The sequence below is a fragment of the Plectropomus leopardus genome, chromosome 8 (genome assembly GCF_026936395.1).
Source record: "Plectropomus leopardus strain MGB_pleo_1.0 chromosome 8, ASM2693639v1, whole genome shotgun sequence".
Lineage (NCBI taxonomy): Eukaryota > Metazoa > Chordata > Actinopteri > Perciformes > Serranidae > Plectropomus > Plectropomus leopardus.
The window spans coordinates 16,531,462-16,548,841 of NC_142183.1; the positions used below are offsets into that span (position 1 = coordinate 16,531,462).

General features: G+C 39.3%; 1 protein-coding gene across 2 annotated transcripts in view; it reads right to left on the reverse strand.

The window, feature by feature from the left end:
* atg2a (autophagy related 2A) overlaps positions 1–17,380 on the reverse strand; it is a 38,112-nt gene that overhangs the window by 14,779 nt on the left and 5,953 nt on the right. For both annotated transcript variants that reach the window (XM_088080988.1, XM_088080989.1), the window contains exons 5-23: positions 15,004–15,148; positions 14,320–14,556; positions 13,315–13,414; positions 12,203–12,367; positions 11,692–11,834; positions 10,444–10,516; positions 9,645–9,891; positions 9,143–9,284; positions 8,136–8,234; positions 7,065–7,220; positions 6,033–6,306; positions 4,459–4,531; positions 3,106–3,274; positions 2,875–3,017; positions 1,711–1,826; positions 1,374–1,531; positions 1,142–1,274; positions 285–469; positions 124–204 (exon numbers count right to left, since the gene is read on the reverse strand). In XM_088080988.1, coding sequence (XP_087937114.1) covers positions 124–204; positions 285–469; positions 1,142–1,274; positions 1,374–1,531; positions 1,711–1,826; positions 2,875–3,017; positions 3,106–3,274; positions 4,459–4,531; positions 6,033–6,306; positions 7,065–7,220; positions 8,136–8,234; positions 9,143–9,284; positions 9,645–9,891; positions 10,444–10,516; positions 11,692–11,834; positions 12,203–12,367; positions 13,315–13,414; positions 14,320–14,556; positions 15,004–15,148 — 2,839 coding nt within the window. The remainder of the gene's footprint in view (positions 1–123; positions 205–284; positions 470–1,141; positions 1,275–1,373; positions 1,532–1,710; positions 1,827–2,874; positions 3,018–3,105; positions 3,275–4,458; positions 4,532–6,032; positions 6,307–7,064; positions 7,221–8,135; positions 8,235–9,142; positions 9,285–9,644; positions 9,892–10,443; positions 10,517–11,691; positions 11,835–12,202; positions 12,368–13,314; positions 13,415–14,319; positions 14,557–15,003; positions 15,149–17,380) is intronic.

The following is a 17,380-nucleotide window of genomic DNA, read 5'->3' on the forward strand; positions in this document are numbered from 1 at the left end:
GTGACAGGCTGTCTCCTGCAAGTGTCCTCGGCTTTTCAGTCAGATTCACCCCTCATAATCCTCTGGATTATGTATTGCTTGTCTGATGTATCTGTAAGAAGACTTCCTCGTGCTGCTTCTCACCTGCTCATGCCAGCTGTGATCAGTCTGCGTCATGTAATGTCGCATGGTGGCACCTTGAAGTCGAAGGGCGACTAGGAACTCCTTCAGAGAGGAACAGAAACAAACATTGTTTAATTTCATCTTGCACTGGCTGCAGAATCAGGCATTTGAGAAGGACGTACCTTGACACTTCTCTGTGGGTCCAGTGTGATTTTGATGGCTGTGGACAACATCTGTAGCTCCCCCTCCTTCCCGCTCACGCTCTTCACACCCACCTCTGTGGGGTAGATGGTAGGGTCCAGGTGCTTTGGGGGAGAGAAGTTGGGCATCTCCAACCGCTGTGGGATGGTGGTGTCTTTTACCACCGCTGTACAAAACATACATTAACAATTTTATTTCTTTATTATTTCTTTAATTTTTTATTTTAACAATTTTAAAATTTACAACTAACAATTTCTACTTGGCATTAAATCCACTTTATTCCTCTGAAACTTGAGCAAATTGGCCTAATTTCTTTCAAAAACATGTGAAGTCAATGAGCAACTTAACAAGAATTACTCAAGAAATAAAAATAAAAAGAAAGTAAACATTAAAAGAAAATTACCTGAAAATTAGCAAGAAAATAAAAATAAACAGAAACATGGAAAGGACTTAGAACAAAAGTGCTAAAATTAAATAGCAAAAAACATGCATATAAATATATTCTGTAACATAATATTATATATCTGATTATAATAATCATAAATATATACATTCTGGACATTTTCACTTTTTTTGATTTTTTTTCTAGTAACTGTCTCTCTTTTCCTCCTTTTTTAAAAACTAATTTCCAGTCATTTTCTTGTCACCTTGTACCAATTTTTTGCTTTTCGCCTTTTTGTCATGTCTCTGAAGGAAATTAAATCGATATGCTCAGGTTTTAGACATGTGGCTTGTGAAAGGCGTCTGAAGGCAGCACAAGAAAACTGATGTCGATCCAGGTTTTAAAGGGTTAAAAAGGATAATATGAATTATTTTGCAGTTAAATGACAATGTGCACCTCGATGGTAGAGCTCGACTCTTCTGCTCTCCAGACACAGGAAATTAAGATTAGGGTCATTCTGGTGCTGCGCCACACTGAATATCTTCCCCCCTTCCAGGTCGAGCACGATTTCCCCGTGACTCTGATCCTCCTGAATCAACGAGATAGAACAGTTAAGAAACAAAGACGAGATGAGGTCACGTCTCAGGTCTTTGTAACATGACTTGCGTGCAGCCACATGGCTCCTCACCTTTTTGTCTGTTCTGGCTTGGAGGCGACCTTTGTTGATAATCACAGTGAGGGAGAGGAGGCTGAGGTTGTGGTTGGGGCGGCTCGCCGACTGCTGCGTCTTTCCCGATGATTCACTGGCCAAGTAGAACTGAGGCTCATCCTCCTCTGAATCAGAGTCTATGGTCAAGAGAGAGAAAACACACTAAATATGTTTAATTTTATTCATCAATGGAGGAAAAAACATCCTAATAAAAATACGCAACAACCTGGTTGACTAAGAGAAGATGTTCTGGGGGACTAGCTGCTTCTATTTCCAATACATCTGCACGTTCTTCTATAAAAGCAGCCAAACTCACCCAGTCTAAAGGCCGACTTGCAGAGCTGGAACTCGTCGTGATGATGGCGGCGGCTGTGGTCTGGACTGTGGGCCGAGGGGGGAGGAGGCTCCCACATCAACAGATCATTATTGATCCTGTCAGATAAAAGGGTGATTGAAAAACATTAATGTTGCTTCAGATGTAGGATTTAAGACCAATAAAGACCAAAAAGGTAACAAAGCTAGAAGAGGATGCTGTTTCCGACACAACTACTGACCCCAGGAATATAAAAAGTCAAGAAAATCTGTGATGTTTAACCTCTTACACTAGTATTACTGTATTTCAGGGGGTCGTAGCAGCCTGAGTTTTAAAGCTTGAGGATACTGGCATCATATGAAACTAGAAGACCTAAGAAATCAATTGGTACCAATCTATTGTCATGCTAGTTTGTTGGCAAGGGGGGTTATTTAACACTCCAAAAATGGGCTAAATGGGCTAGGTAAACCTGAAATAGCCATTTTTTACAAGGTTTTTTTGAGTACTCACAAATGTTTCCTTTACAGACATGCCCCTGTTATGGTAATCCCATACAGTTTTGTTTTGTTACTTTTTTAAAAAATGTTTCTTAATGTATTGTATCTCATGAATTTCTGTGTCCCCACGAAGCACTTCAAATTGCCTTGAGTCTGAAGGGTGCTATATAAATAAACTTGCCTTGCTTTTTGGACAATAAACCCACGCCGTTTTTCTCACCCAGTACAAATGTGTTATTCTTGCCTATTGTATATGAATATTTCTACATACTGGTGTTGGAATTGCATAAATTGGGTATGACTGAAGAGATGAGACTCTTATGGATTCAATGAGCCCAATTTTATCCATTAGAGATGATACTAGCCCCTTCAGTAGTCTTTTTATTGTAGTGAGACTATTTTTCTATTGTGTTCCTCAGAGTGTTTTTATATTTATGTGATATTTTGGAGGGTTTTTTTTACCTTATTTTTATCAATAATAGAGTGGCAAAAATGCTTAAATGTCGGACCAAATCTGTGTAACAAATGGTATTAACCATTAAAACTCAGAAGAGAACTACATTTTTAATATTCAAGACTTTCTACAGAAGACAGTTTAAAACATTTTCCAACTTTGTGTGTAACGTTAGCTTGGAAAAGAGCCATCACACCTGTGCCACTGTTCACGTACCTGTTGTAGATGCTCTGGAAGGCCTGTTTGCTGGGCAGGAGGAAGTAAGCCAGCGGCAGGTTGATGTCCACAGCACACTGACACTGAGCAACACACTGCGCCTGAAACTGACGCATCTCCTCTGGGTCGGCTGGAATCACCATCTAAAATACGGAGAGAGGAGGGATGAGTTCAGTCGGGATTCTTGATAAGATGGCTGATAAACTGTAATTTCTCTGTGTGTCGGCGCACCTCCTCGGTCTCAAACATGGTGCGGTTGGAGGAGAATGGGGAGCTCGTTTTGTCGTTGAGTTCACAGTGACTTTCAAAGAAGGCGGCCCCCAGGTCCCTGATGAGGTTCATCCCACCCAGACCTGCTGTCGGGCCCTGAGTCTCACCTCCACGCACACGCACGCATATCCTGCTCACACAAAAAATAATAAGTTCATAATACTGGTTTAGGATAGAGAACATTAACCCATTTAACCTTAACAAAAAACTCATGATAAATGGAGCAGAAATTGAAAGAGTTTTTTAAATTAAATTGCTGTGAGTAATAAAAGACAATAAACTATGCTTGAAACCACATATAAATTATATCAAGGCTAAAATATCAAAGTCTATTGTAATATTATACAAAGTAAAGGATCCTTTGAAACAGACTTCATTAAACACCCTAAACTGTTCCTTTGTACTCCCACATATATATTATTGTGTGTAAGTGTGGGGAAATACATATAAAACAACCACAAATCTCATATTCATCCTTCAAAAAAGAGCCATATGAACTGTAAACAAAACTACTTACAGAGAGCCAACGAACTCACTCTTTATCAAATTGAAAGCAATCAAATTAAAAGATCTGGTTAATTTCAAAACAGTTCAAATCATGTACAGAGTTAAAAATCATCTACTAACTAATAATATCCAAAAGTTGTTTCCAAGGAAAAAAGATGACATGATTTGAGAGGGATTTGTATGTTCAGGAAACAGTTAGTGAGGACTAATGCAAAATATCACTGCATTATAGTCACAGGTGTTAATTTATGGAACCTCTGTAGTGTCGAAGTAAAAACATGCAGAACATTTACCAAAGTTTAACGGTTTAAAAAACAATATACTAAAAGGATATGAGATGGTAGAAATGGGCACAGATATGACACAAAATAGATAGATTGCTTTTGGTAGAGTGACTTTGTCAGTATTGATGCTTTTCTTTGTTTTGTGATGTGATGTGATGTGTGTGCGTATGTGTGCGTGTATTGATCTGTTCTTATGTTTGTCTTAATTCTTGTTTCTGTGTAAAGTAAGATTGGGGCAGAAATTGGGAATATTCATGTTTAAAATTAACTTTTTTTAATGAATTTGAAAAAAAGGGGGGTAGAAGTATTCACGTCCTTCTACTCCTTTTCGGGCATAAAATACTTACGTTTGTTAACTTAATATATCCGATGGGCATTCTGGTGCCCATTTCTATTTTATTTGGCATGTTTGAATATAAAAATCCAACACTGTAACACTATTTTTGTCTGATCTGATGAACAATAATAACTTTCTCTTGGAGCGCAAGAGAATCCACTTATTCTTATGATCACCACTACTAACCTCGGCAGAGCGTCACGGTTCTTCTTCACTCTGAAACAGGGGAAAGAGCCGCCCTCCCAGCCCTCGTATGACCCTGGTGAGACACAACACATCAGTTCTCTGTCTGCAAATCACAATTTAAAGGTCTGCTACAGCCATATATACAGTACATATACAAAAAGTACAACTGCACATCAGAGTTGCTTTAAAGACATCGACCAGGCCTGATGTTGGGGCAGGGCCTCCAACACTATACATGACACAAACCAGCCAGTCCAAAACCTCTTTAAACCAACTCCCCTCTGGCAGGCGATACAGGAAAGAAAAAACACACACCACAAGACTTAAAAACATCTTTTTTATACTTTTTCTTTCTGCTACTGATATGTGTTTGTATTACGTGTGTATCACCAGACAGATGGCACTTTGAATACTGATCTTATTTTGACTTTCTTTTATATTGTTAATATTATCAGGGAGTTCCATTGTAATTTTGTTGTGTTGTAATGTTTCTCTTATCTTTTCAGCTTTTAATAATGAATTGTATCTTACATATCATCTGGGCAGGACTGCATACAACAGCAAAGTGTAATGCTGTGTTCACTCTACAACTGCACATAGCAACAGTGTGACCAGCACTATTATTGCTGAGATGCCTTTGAAGTGTTTCTTAAGCATTTGTTGACTTAGCTATGCTATCATGGGCTTATGTGTGTCTGCTACTTGCTACAAAGCACCAAAGTTTGTATTTGGTCAAAAATATATCTTATGCTTTTGATCAAGTCTGAGCCCCATTTTCACATTACATCCCCGTGTGAACAGTAGTACACAGGAAGGGACTCTATTGCTGTGCACAGGAGATGCAATGGGTAATTGCTAAATAACACAGTGACACAGCTAGAAACAAAAATCATATGATTGGTAGGCGTTTCACTGCGTAACTGGAGAGCAAGAAAAAGTTAAACTTTTATTTGTCGGGCGTTGGCATGTAACATCAGGTCACCGTCTTTCACTGAAAATGACCAGTGTCCTTAGCAAACACATGTAGTACAGCTATACCAGTGTAAAAAGGCAGGAATTGTAAAATCTCTAGTGTGTATCAATTATAATGTCAAACATGCAATAAAAAGCAATAAAAATAACTCTTGCCATCTCTATGAGAACACAAATACTTTAAGAAGTGACTAATGGCACTATGTCAACCACAATAACAGGATTTTCAAGTGGATAATGCTGGTAGAAGAATGTGAAATTAAAAACACATTGGATTATCTATGTTGAGTGATGTGCATTGAATCAGTGTACTCTATTCCTATTTTTAGCTCTTTTCACACATGAACTGCAACCCTGATATTATCCAGGCATTACCCGCAGGAGCTGTATGTAAGAATGCAAATGTCAGAATCAGTTGGTTTGGACATTAATCAAACTTGACCATGCCAGCTTAGTAGTTAAAAGTCCATGTAATGTCCGACTGAGCCCATGTATGAACAGATCTGGACATTGTCCGAGGGATCTACAGCGAGCGGGCTCGCTGGTGACATTTCTATCAAGTGAATCAGAAACAGCTGGTGTATAGTGTTGTGTGCTCTCACCGTGCAGGTCGGTGAAGGAGGCCTCCAGCAGCTGGGTGAGGCAGGGAGCCCACGGCTGTCCCGGGGCCGTCTGCTCACTCTGGAGGTCTGGGGCCTCCTGGTGCTTTAACTCCAGCTCCGTCAGCTCAAGCACCAGGGTCTCCTCCCGCACTGCCCTCTGAGTCGGAGGTCGACGCTTTGGGAGAGGCCGCAGGTCTGGTATGGGAAAACGAAGTCTAAGGACGGCATGGGGGGAAAGGAGTGTGAAGGAGGAGCACAGCTCGCTGCTCTGCGTCTGAGAGGAAACAAGGTGAGAAATCACTTAGTATTTATTTATCTAAAGAGTGTTGGACAATGATTTTAAACAGATTCAGTCACAGAGTTAGAGAAGGTAGTCAGCCATCCTCTGTCACTGTTAAAGCCAGGGTTCCCAAAAATTTTCATCCACAACATTCAAAATTTTTCCATGACTTTTCAAGGACCCAAAATAATGAGCAAATAAACAACAACAACCAAAACGCTGTCACACGTCAAGGCATATTAAAACTACGTTATGTTGTCAGCTATAGGAAATATACTTACCTTTGTGTTACATTTATGTCATTTTATTTATTACACACAGCACATTTTTATGATTTTTCCAAATCTTTCCATGATTTTCTAAAAGTTCCATGACTTTTCCAGGCGTGGTAAATGTGACTGTGAGATTCCAGGATTTTTGCAGGTTTTTTCATGATTATGGGAACCCTGTAAAGCTTTACTAACTGCTTAAAAGCAATCTGTTTACTCACTCTTATGCCTGGCAGTTTTGTTCATATTTGTGTTAGCACAAATATGATCAGTCAGTGTCAGGCATGACAGGATCCCCTGTTTTAAGCTTTTTGGAAAAGACAAAAGATATATCTGTTTTCCGTCTCTCATTATCGTGCTGACATAGAAGTTTGATTAATTGGGTTGCTTACTGTTGCATTTGACAACAGGTCTAAATTTTAGGGCTTTATATTTATGTAATTAGTTTCTTTACGACAAAAATAAATATATGTGGGGTTTCACCTGCATGAGTCCAGGTGCAGCACTTTGTGTGGGACAGTGGCTGAAGGCTTTGCTCAGGTTCCCCAGCCGACTGATGATGTCCAGGTCCAACTCTGCGTTCAGCTCCGCCAGCTCCACACGCACTACACTGTCCCGCTGCACCACCCGCTGTTTCCCCTGACAACACACAAAGACACAATCAGACTGATGTATCTGTCAGTCAATTTAATACTCTAGTTGGATACATTTCTTCTAATGGAACATTTTTGAATAACTAATCAATATTACAGTGAGAAATGCTTTTACCTGAGAAATCGTTCTGTGACGTTTTTTGTTTTTTTTCTTTTGCGGTGTCAGAGCAAATCATGTCTGGATGTAATATCACGTGCATGCATATGTTCCTATAGTCACACCCTTGTTAATATGAACACATGCACAACATCGTTCAGGATTTGTAAGTACAGTTTTATGGTGCTAAAGCTAAGTTTGAGAGTCATACATCCTTTTTTTGGAAAGGAGTGTTAAAATATAAAATATTTAATACTGGCAACTACAGTAAAATGAAGGCCGAATTTGTACTAGCTGTTAAAATAAAGGTGTCACAATATACAGAACAAGTCAAAAGTTTTGACACATTTTCCCATTTACTTGATGACAAAGTGCCAAAATTGAGGCTGGCACTGTGTCTGTTTTTAAAAAATATTATGCAACTTAAAAACTACAAGAGTATCATGAGAAAACAATAAATACTTGCTGCTTTACTTTTGAAACTTACCTAATTTTCAGATTTTTTTTTTCCCCATCCTGTCTTTACTGACTCCTGTCAGTCCAATGTTTATCAGGGCCAAATTTTAACACTGTAACACTTAACTGCTTTACCTACTACACATACCAAACAAGCATTGTTTGTACAGCTAATAACACTGACATGCAAGATAAAATCAAACTGAACATGAATTAAACACAAATACGATTTATTTTAGAATAGAAAGAAAAAACACGACCATAACAAGTCAGTGTGTGTGTGTGTGTGTGTGTGTGTGTGTGTGTGTGTGTGTGTGTGTGTGTGTGTGTGTGTGTGTTAATGTTTACCTTACGCAGGTGTTTTTCAGTGAGGCCATAGTGTAGCTGGGCACATGGTCTGGCTGCAGCTCCAACTGTGAACAGACCAGCTTTCTGGAACTGAAGCAACTGGAAACAAAAAGAAACACAATGTTCTCTCAAGTCCTCTTTATCAGTTTAGAAAAGAATAAACATAAACTACTTTGGGACAACAGGTACAAGTTTAGTTAAAAGTAACTTAGGCTGAAAGGTCATATCACATTTCACAGTTCAAGTGACTTTCAATCTCCCTCCAACACAACATTTATCATGACTCCATGCTGGCAGTGAAACATGTATAGTCATGCTTGAGTTTTTACCAGTGCCTGGTACTAATGCGTTACGTGTGTATCACACACAGTTCAGCTCTTTTCCACACAAGGGCAGTACAGCATTTGCTGCATGAGAGTACAAGATGCTACTGTACAAATAGGAGAAACAAACAAAAACTACTAAAGCTGTCCAAAAGTCCTTTATAAAAGTCTTTAAAACAAACAAAAAAAAACTACTACAATGAGGGGCACTACTGTTGTATTGTGATAGAAATGAGAAAATGGATGATTGGCAGATGCAGCCACTTGGTTTATGTTTTGAAGCTTGAATCCGACATTTCTAGCGAGGTGTAGTGAATGTGCATAACGAGGCTGAGAGTCCCATTCCCGGGAGTCAGTGTCAGCCAGCACCATGTTGCTTGCATTGTCATTTACACACGCTGTGACTTTTCCGTTTAATCACAGATCTGCACAGCACATCTGTCATTTCTGAAAATCATGAATGGATCTTTCTCGCTCTTCTCTCTCTCTGTATGTGCGTCCATGCAGAGGGAGACTTTCGAAGAATGGTCAAATTGTTGTCAGTGACCTTGAGCGTTCCTACTGTTTGATATTGGCCACATTAAAAATATAATGACAAAGGTATAATTAAATCTCAAGTTTTTCAGAGTAAACACAGCCACATTTCAGCGTCAGAGCTTCACACAGAGGCAAAGAAATGTCTACCTCGCTGTACTGAGGCTTGCCGTCCTCCCAGAGACACTCTAACAGTTCCAGTCTGCTAAAGGAAAGGTCAGAGGTCACGGCCCGACTGTGACGTCTACCGCTCCGCATCTCACAAGCAACCTGCACTGCGGCTCCTGTCACTCTGGCAGAGAGAGGATGAACGGGAAGACAAAAACAAAAATTAGAAAAAATGGCATGCTGCAGATTAAATAAATTTTACATGAAAAACCTTTGAGACATGAAACAAACCTGCAGGCAATTTGACTTCTCACAGTTTACTGTGCTTCAAAAAGTCTTTTTTTTTGTTTGTGAGCAGCATCTTAGTCAGAAAATTCTGCAGTATCATCAACTGACTCTTCTCTCCTTCGCATATGAAATTTAACACATGAAATCACCCATCACAAATCCCTCCCATCTGTTTTTGTTGTGACAGGAAATTAGGTGAAAAGCTATGTGAATCATCACTAACTGAAGATAAAATATGTGTCTGTGTTTTTTTTACCTGAGATGGGAGTGTGGACAAGCCTTGGCAAAGCCTCCTCTCAGATGATGGAAGTCTCTCTCGCTGAACATGCTGTCCTTAAAGAAGACAAGCTCCCGAAAGAACACCTGAGACACCTGAGCCAATGAGAAGGCTCCGTCAGGCTTAGTAGGCGGGTCCTCCTGCAGCAGGGTTAAGGTGAGCCCGCCCAGGGTCAGTCGCAACAAAGCATCGGGCTTCAGCTGCTCCTGGCCGCTGTGTGAGCGTCCTGCAACATAAATTATGACAAAAAGGTCAAATGTCTGCATTGAGCGTTAACATGCAGGAACTGTAAATTAATATAATTTTGATGACAGAACAATGTTTGATATTTTAAACCAGATATAAACCCTTTTCTCAACAATGCAATGTTTTTATTTTTTCCTCTAAAAATATAAAATTAAAAAGTACCTATATAAAAATATAAAGATATAAGTACACACGCATCTACACAGAAAATGACATAACAGTATTTACAGTATGTGAGTACATATATTTATATGAGTACTTTTTAAATTTTTTATTTTTCTATTTTATACATTTAGGGATGCTATTGTATATACTTTATATATTTATTTATGTATAATACTGTTAGAGAGGCCATATTGCACATTAAACACTGTCTTTTTTATCTTTATACATTATATATAGTTTTTGTTGCTTTATGTGAAATGTAGATGTGAATGTTTTATGTTTAAATATCTCCTGTCGTTGTGTTTGATTGTGAATGTAACTGCCATATCACGTATTTTTCTTAAGAATCAATGAAGTATCACATTACCTCTGGTCTTTGCTTGGGGAAGACTCGACAGACAGCCCGCTACAGGATACCTCCTGGGACAATTCATCATGCCCTGGCAACAAAAATTAAAATGGAAATCAGACTGCTAGTGATCTGATAAGTGCATTTAAAAGTTCCAGTTCTGTCACAGCTAGATGGTAACCCTAGATTTGTGAAACTCTCATGAGCTGCTTTAAAATATTCTTGTCTTACTTTTTTACTGTGGGGCAATGCTGTTGTTCAAGACTGGTTAGCTTCAGGCACAAAAAGTGCTGAGGGTAAGGGTTAGAAAAATTAATGGTTTGGGTTAAAATGATCCCCTGAAACATAAAATCACGTGAAAGTTTGGGCAAATCTGGAGCCACCATCTACGACACAGTTGTGTGTTTGTTGATTTTCACTGAGAGTAAGGAAAGTCAGAGGGCACTTAATTACATAAAATATCTTGTGCTAATCGCCATTCCACTATTTGTAAACACCTGCACAAAGCCCTAAATAAAATAAAATAAAATAAAATAAAATAAAATAAAATAAGGGAAAGCTAACTTTATCTAGAATTGATCTTTTGCGTTATAAATCACTTTATTTAAGACATTTGTATGAAATCTGTCATAATTAGCATATGACTTTTGAGTTAAGACCAAAAACATGTTTTCTGGGGTCACGGTGTCCTTGACCTTTCATCTTTAACCACCAAATTTTAAGTTCTAAGTTCAGTTCATCCTCGATTAAAAGTGGACGTTTGTGCTAAATTGGCGGAAACTCCCTCAAGGCATTTTGAGATATATAGTTTAAGAAAATTAGAGGGACATAAGGTCACAGTGACTTTGACCTTTTGACCATGATTATCTCATCTTTTCATCATTGAGTCCAAGAGGACATTTGTGCCAAATTTGAAGAAATTCCCTCAAGGTATTCCTGTGATATCACGTTTGCAAGAACGGGATTGACAAATGTACAACCTGAAGACATAATGACTACAGCCATCGCTATTGCTGGCACAGAGGCAAAGACATATTAGTTTTTTTTTTAGTAATACCAAATGATGAATATTGATGATATAGAAATTAAAGCTTACGGTGCTAATTAAGGAAAAAGAAAATAATCTCCCATTATTTAATGTTTTTTCAGCTTTACAGCAACAGTTTTTCTACACATGACTGTCTGCCAAATGCTTACACACACACACACACACACACACACACACACACACACACACACACACACACACACACACAGAGGCTATACCTGTGCAGACAATGCTGCAGGATGTGTGAAGCTGGCCAGACTGTGTGTAGAGGACTCCATATCACTGTCTGACATCTCGCTGCCGGAGCGCACAGACGTCACGCTACTTGTCATCCCAGCAGGACCCATGGAGTAAAACATTTCTGTGGGTACGTACACACACACACACACACACACACACACACACAGTGTCAAGTCATATACTACAATGTACACAAACACTTTAGGGCACATCGCTGCGAGGACAGGTGCAGCAGGAGTGTTTTCATGTTTTCAGAATCATTTCTAGGTCAGCACCAACACTAAAATTTAAAACCACCACGCCAGCAGAGGTTTCTCAGAGGTTTTTAACTGAAAGCCAAAAACAACCAAAAACTGTGTCTTTGGATTTTATGCAGCCTTGCTAAATACAGATTCCCTACATCCTGAAATTTACAAGGCAGGGAGGGCAGAGCTTTTGAGGTTATGACGTCTCTCAGACAGAGAGGTTATAACTGGACCTTTGCTGTACCTCCATTCTCCAGGCCGGTGACGTAGGGCTCCAGGTCGGGCTCAGTCTCCCACTCCCTGTCTCTGGGACTGGAGCCCAGCTGCTTACTGAGGTCCTCCTCAATCATACGCAGGTCGTCTGAGTCTAACGGACGGCTAAGTGCGCCACCACATTTTGTCTCTGTCTCTGGGGGAGAGAGGACAGAGAAACAGATTTATGAGTGTGTGTGAGAGAGAAAGGGACAGAGGCTGAGGGTGACCTCACATTTATGAGGCATTTAAAGATGTCTGTGATCTTACCCTCTAGCTCTGACCTAGAGAGGAAACAGTACAGCCTTATTGTCTGGGTCTGAGTGCTCAGAGTCCTCCTGCTTCTGAGTTTTACATTATGTATTTCTTTTGTGAGTGCATGCATGAATTTAACCATAATTGGTACATTTTACTCATCATAAGACCCCAGTGTGCTGTTTGTTAGTCTAAACCATAATCAGACAGGCACAAAAAGTCATCTCAGATCCAACCCATGTTTTTCACCCTGAAAATCAGCTCCTCCCCTCCGGCAGACGGTACAGAGTCCCCCTAAGCAGACACAACTGGTTCCAAAACTCCTTTGTCCCACTATCCCATTAAAGCCCTCAACACCACCTAAGCTGAACATGTATGATTGTATTTCTTTGCTGTTCAGTAAACATATGTGCATTTTTTCTTGATGTACATGTAAATTTGATGAATGAATGTATTTATTGTCTTTGAATTGTTGTATTTTTACTGTGTATGTATTGTTTTTTATACTGCAGACACAGACATCAAATTGTGGTCACATATAAAACTTTTTTCTTTTTATTTTATTTAAAGATTATTTTTTGGGCTTCTAGCTTTTCATGGATAGGACTTTAGCTTAAGCTTTAAAGTGGAAGAGAGAGGGGATGACATGCAGCAAAGGGCAGATGCCAGAATCGAACCTGCAGCCCCTGCAGCGAGGACATAGCTTCTGTACATGGGGCGCCCGCTCTACCAACTAAGCTACTGGGAAATTGGCCATTAAATGCTCCACATATGGAGCATTTAATGGCAAATTTCAGGGGTAACCCAGGCCTTTGATTGGTGCATGTACATCGCAGTGTTTTACTGTACCAGTGTCTATGCAGAGGGCTGCCAGCAGGTCTGTCAGATGGGTTATTTGATCAGGAGACAGCAGCATGTGGACACAGCCCACCTTCCCATCCAACTCCAACTGATGGCAGAGAGAAAGACACAGAATACAGAAGTCAGTATGAGTTGAATCATTTTTTCACTATTTTTCATATGTAATCCAAAATCGGAAAATTATCACATATTTTGTATTCATGTACAAAAAAACAACAGGCTCGTTTTTTGTTCTTCAACTTTATGGTCAAGTCAAAAATAGGGAATTAACACAAATGAAAGGGTCACAGACTGAATTTGATTTTGTTATTCAATGCGTCCAATTTGTCTGACCAAGAAGTTGCTGACCTTTTTCTGTCTTACACTTGATAAATCTGCAGCAAATACACTTGAGCAACTGTAGAACCTGATTTAATGTAATGAATATTCGCTTGAACATCATGCAGCAAACAGTGTAAAACACTTTATGTGTGTACACTGACAGGAATGGGAACACTTCCGAATCTGCCAAATAATCATTCTGTTTTTAAGATTTCTGCAGTATCAAAGCTATTCAGTGATAGTTGTTAGTACATCCAGTGGTACTCATGTTGCTGCCTACAGTCTTACTCACTGTATCCATGGCAACATTATACCACCTGTTTCTTGTAAGAGATAATCTTTTCACACATGTAAGGACTTCTGAGCCATTGCAGAAGTGTCAAGTGCAAGACAAGTAGAAGTCAGTAACTTCCTGGTCACACAAATTGGACACATTCAATAACAAAATCAAATTGGTTCTGTGACCCACTTTGTCTTGTCCTATTCTTACTTTTTTGTGTAGGATTCATAAATGAATAAAGACATTATGGAGCATTACTTACTTTAAGATGTTGGATTTCCAACTGAATATGAAAAGAGCAAATGATTCTGTTGCATTTGCTGACCCTTCATGATACACAGTGTGCGCGCGCACACACACACACACACACTCACACACACACACACACACACCTTTGGTCCAGGCAGCATGTCGTTCTGTTTGATCTTGACGGTGGTCTCGATGAAACCAGAGCAGCTTCCTATGAGCAGCGGCTGAGATGGAGGACAGGGAGCGGCTGTTGGGGGCTTTGCCTCTTCTTCCTCTTCGTCCTCTTCCTCCTCATCATCTTCTTGTTCCTCCTCCTCGTCCTCTTCTTCTTCTCCTTCACTTGCTGTGGCTGATTCAGGCTGTTCCTCTTCATGAGGACTCTAAAAAATGAGGAGAAACGTGTCAGCATTTCTGGTTGCAAATCATATTGTTGTTCATCTCAATACATTATGATTATTCCTAGCTTTTACTTTGTTACTATTTAAAAGTAGGAAGTGAGAAAAGTCCATCTTGTTCACTGTGGGAGCAAGATACTGATTTATCAAAATCTGACTAGCTGCAGTTTTGTAGTTAGTTATAGACCCTTTAATCCACATCATCTCCTCCTGGGCTGCTTATGCTGTGCCACAAAATGCTGTGTAATTGAATTTCTTAAGAAATATTCCTTGATATTTTTAGTTTTTAGTTTGCTTAATCTTTCAAGATCCTGCTAATAGGTGGGTGGATATGCAAGTTATACACATAAATGAATAAATGTGTGAAAGACACAAAAAAAAAAGACACAAAGATTACGCATGAAGAATCCTCAGCAGAGAGGTCTCCATCACCTGCACTGTGCCGGTGCTGTCGTAGAACAGCTGAACAGCGCTCAGCTGGAGGATCTTGTGCAGGAAGGCGGGCGGCTGGTGGATGTCGACAGGCACGGCAGTCTGACTGGCTGGATCTCGCACCGCCTCGTCAAAGTATTCCAGCCTAGAGCACCATGCAAGCAAAGAGAAGTTAAATTTAAGTCAGTGCGTACAGGAAAAAGTCACAGCTGCATTGTGACAGCAAAAGAAAAATGCTTAAAGGCCACAGGTATATTATTTTGAGAAATTGTCAGTTGTCAAAATACTAATGGAAAAAAATCCTACCATGGTTTAGACTGGCATACTGGACAATAGAAATGACAAGTAGCACTTAATATTTTGTCGCAGTGTTGCTGAAGAACAGTTCTGCTGTCAGCACTCTCTTTGGTAAACACTACCTCTGTGAAATGCCTCACAAGACTCAAACCAGTTGCTCAGTTAAAAATCTAGCTTTTGAGATGGCAGGGCCTTCCAGTCACTGACCCCAAATCAGCACAGCCACCGTCACAGACTTTGTCAATAAGCCACAAAAACAAACAGGGTTCAACAGTGTCACAGTGTCACAGTATCACGCGTTAAAATGTGTCAACAGTCACATGAGACATGGCAAAGAAGGAAATAAACCGAAACCCTCAAGTGGCTATCTGGTCATTCATCAAGTAGGTATGTACTTGGAAATGACTGCAAATCAGTTAATTTCACTAATTTAGGTTTAATAATATTGTCACATGCATGTAATGTCATTAGGACTGACTACTGCAGTTAAAACTGTTGAAATGAGTTAAAAAATGCAGTTTAATATATTGTATCATTACAAACAATAAACTTTCAATAAATTATAATTACACAAGTCATGATCAATATTTCATCTATGTTTAAAAAAAAACCAATTTAACTATGTGGCTCTGCACAGCAACAGTGGCCACATATTCATCAGTGTCAAAGTCACGGCCTCCCCTCACATCCCACATTGACGGCACCTTAACGTGTGCAGCCTCTGATAAAAGCCCGTTCAGGTGAATGACCTCATCAATACTGATCTGTTTAAAATGAGCTTCACGCTGAGGCTGTCTGACTATTCAAGGCCAAGGAGTGCAAGTTCATAACTGCAGCAGGGGCCTCTTCTCCTTATCTGCTGATGAGCAGAGAGAAGATGAAATCTAATTCTTGGCTTCCATTTAGTTTTCCCTCTCCCCCGACTGTAATATAAGTGCTGATGTGGGAGAGCTACAATATCACAGAATCACATTTTAGCACCCTCTTGTGAGTGATAAAAAAGTGAAATACAGCAATAACATGAGCTGTGTGTATAAATTTGGATGCTTTGCTTGACAGAAAAGATTTTGAAATGATGCTGACCACTGTGTTTCAGCTTCTGCTTCAACTCTGTCACATAAAGCATTCACTTTGTGTTTCAGTTTCAGCTCACTACCGAGGTCTGCAGGACACTTTTATACCTTTATGACCATGGCCCATTTAAATGAACACTTGTTCACACATGTACTTTGACAAATAGGCCCACATCGCAATGTTACCCAATCGCTGTGGCAGTGAAATGAGGAAAGGTTTTTGCACATTTTTAGAAGTGAGAGTCAAAGAAGCACAATTAAAAACAAATGTCAATTATATAAAACACCTGTAAAAGAATTTTTAAAAATTACAAGCGTCTTCTATGTTTTTACACTGAGCAGGTCTCAAAAAACACTGAAAAAAAACAGTTTTTTGTCTTTACCAAAGAAACCGGAGTAGAAATGAGGACGAGAGTGGGAGATTTCTTTGTTTCCCAGTTAAACAAGGAAGTCCTTTTCTTTGCAATTCTATCGAACATAAAACAATTGTTTATCTTGAAAGGCAATCATGAAAGTAGCTGTGTAGCTTTGTGTGCACTGCCTTCTTATGTAGAACAAAGTGAGTCTTTTGTGTTGAGCTTTCTTGTGTTTCTAAAGCAGTGAAATTCATTAAAAGGCCACTCAGGTAGGCTTTACTATAAATATATACTTGCCAAATGAACTGTAAAAGTGACCTTTGAAGTTGCACCGGAGCTGCTCTCTATCTGCATGTTTCCGCAGAAAAGTATCATAAGTAATGTGATTCTGTTTTTCAGGATGTTCCCATTACTATTTCAAAATTACCATTAAAATGGTATAAACACCAATTGTGTAAATGCTACAGTTACTGTAGTATTCTAAAAACAGTTGGTATTTTTCGAACACAAAATAAAGGACAAAAAATCACAAAGGAGGTGCACTATTAAAAAAAGGAGTCCTCTTTTTCTTCTTTGTGGCTTTTTTATTCCATTGCTGTAAAGATGGTATTTTCATTAAACTAGGCTGTCTATGCAGAAGAAAGACACAAA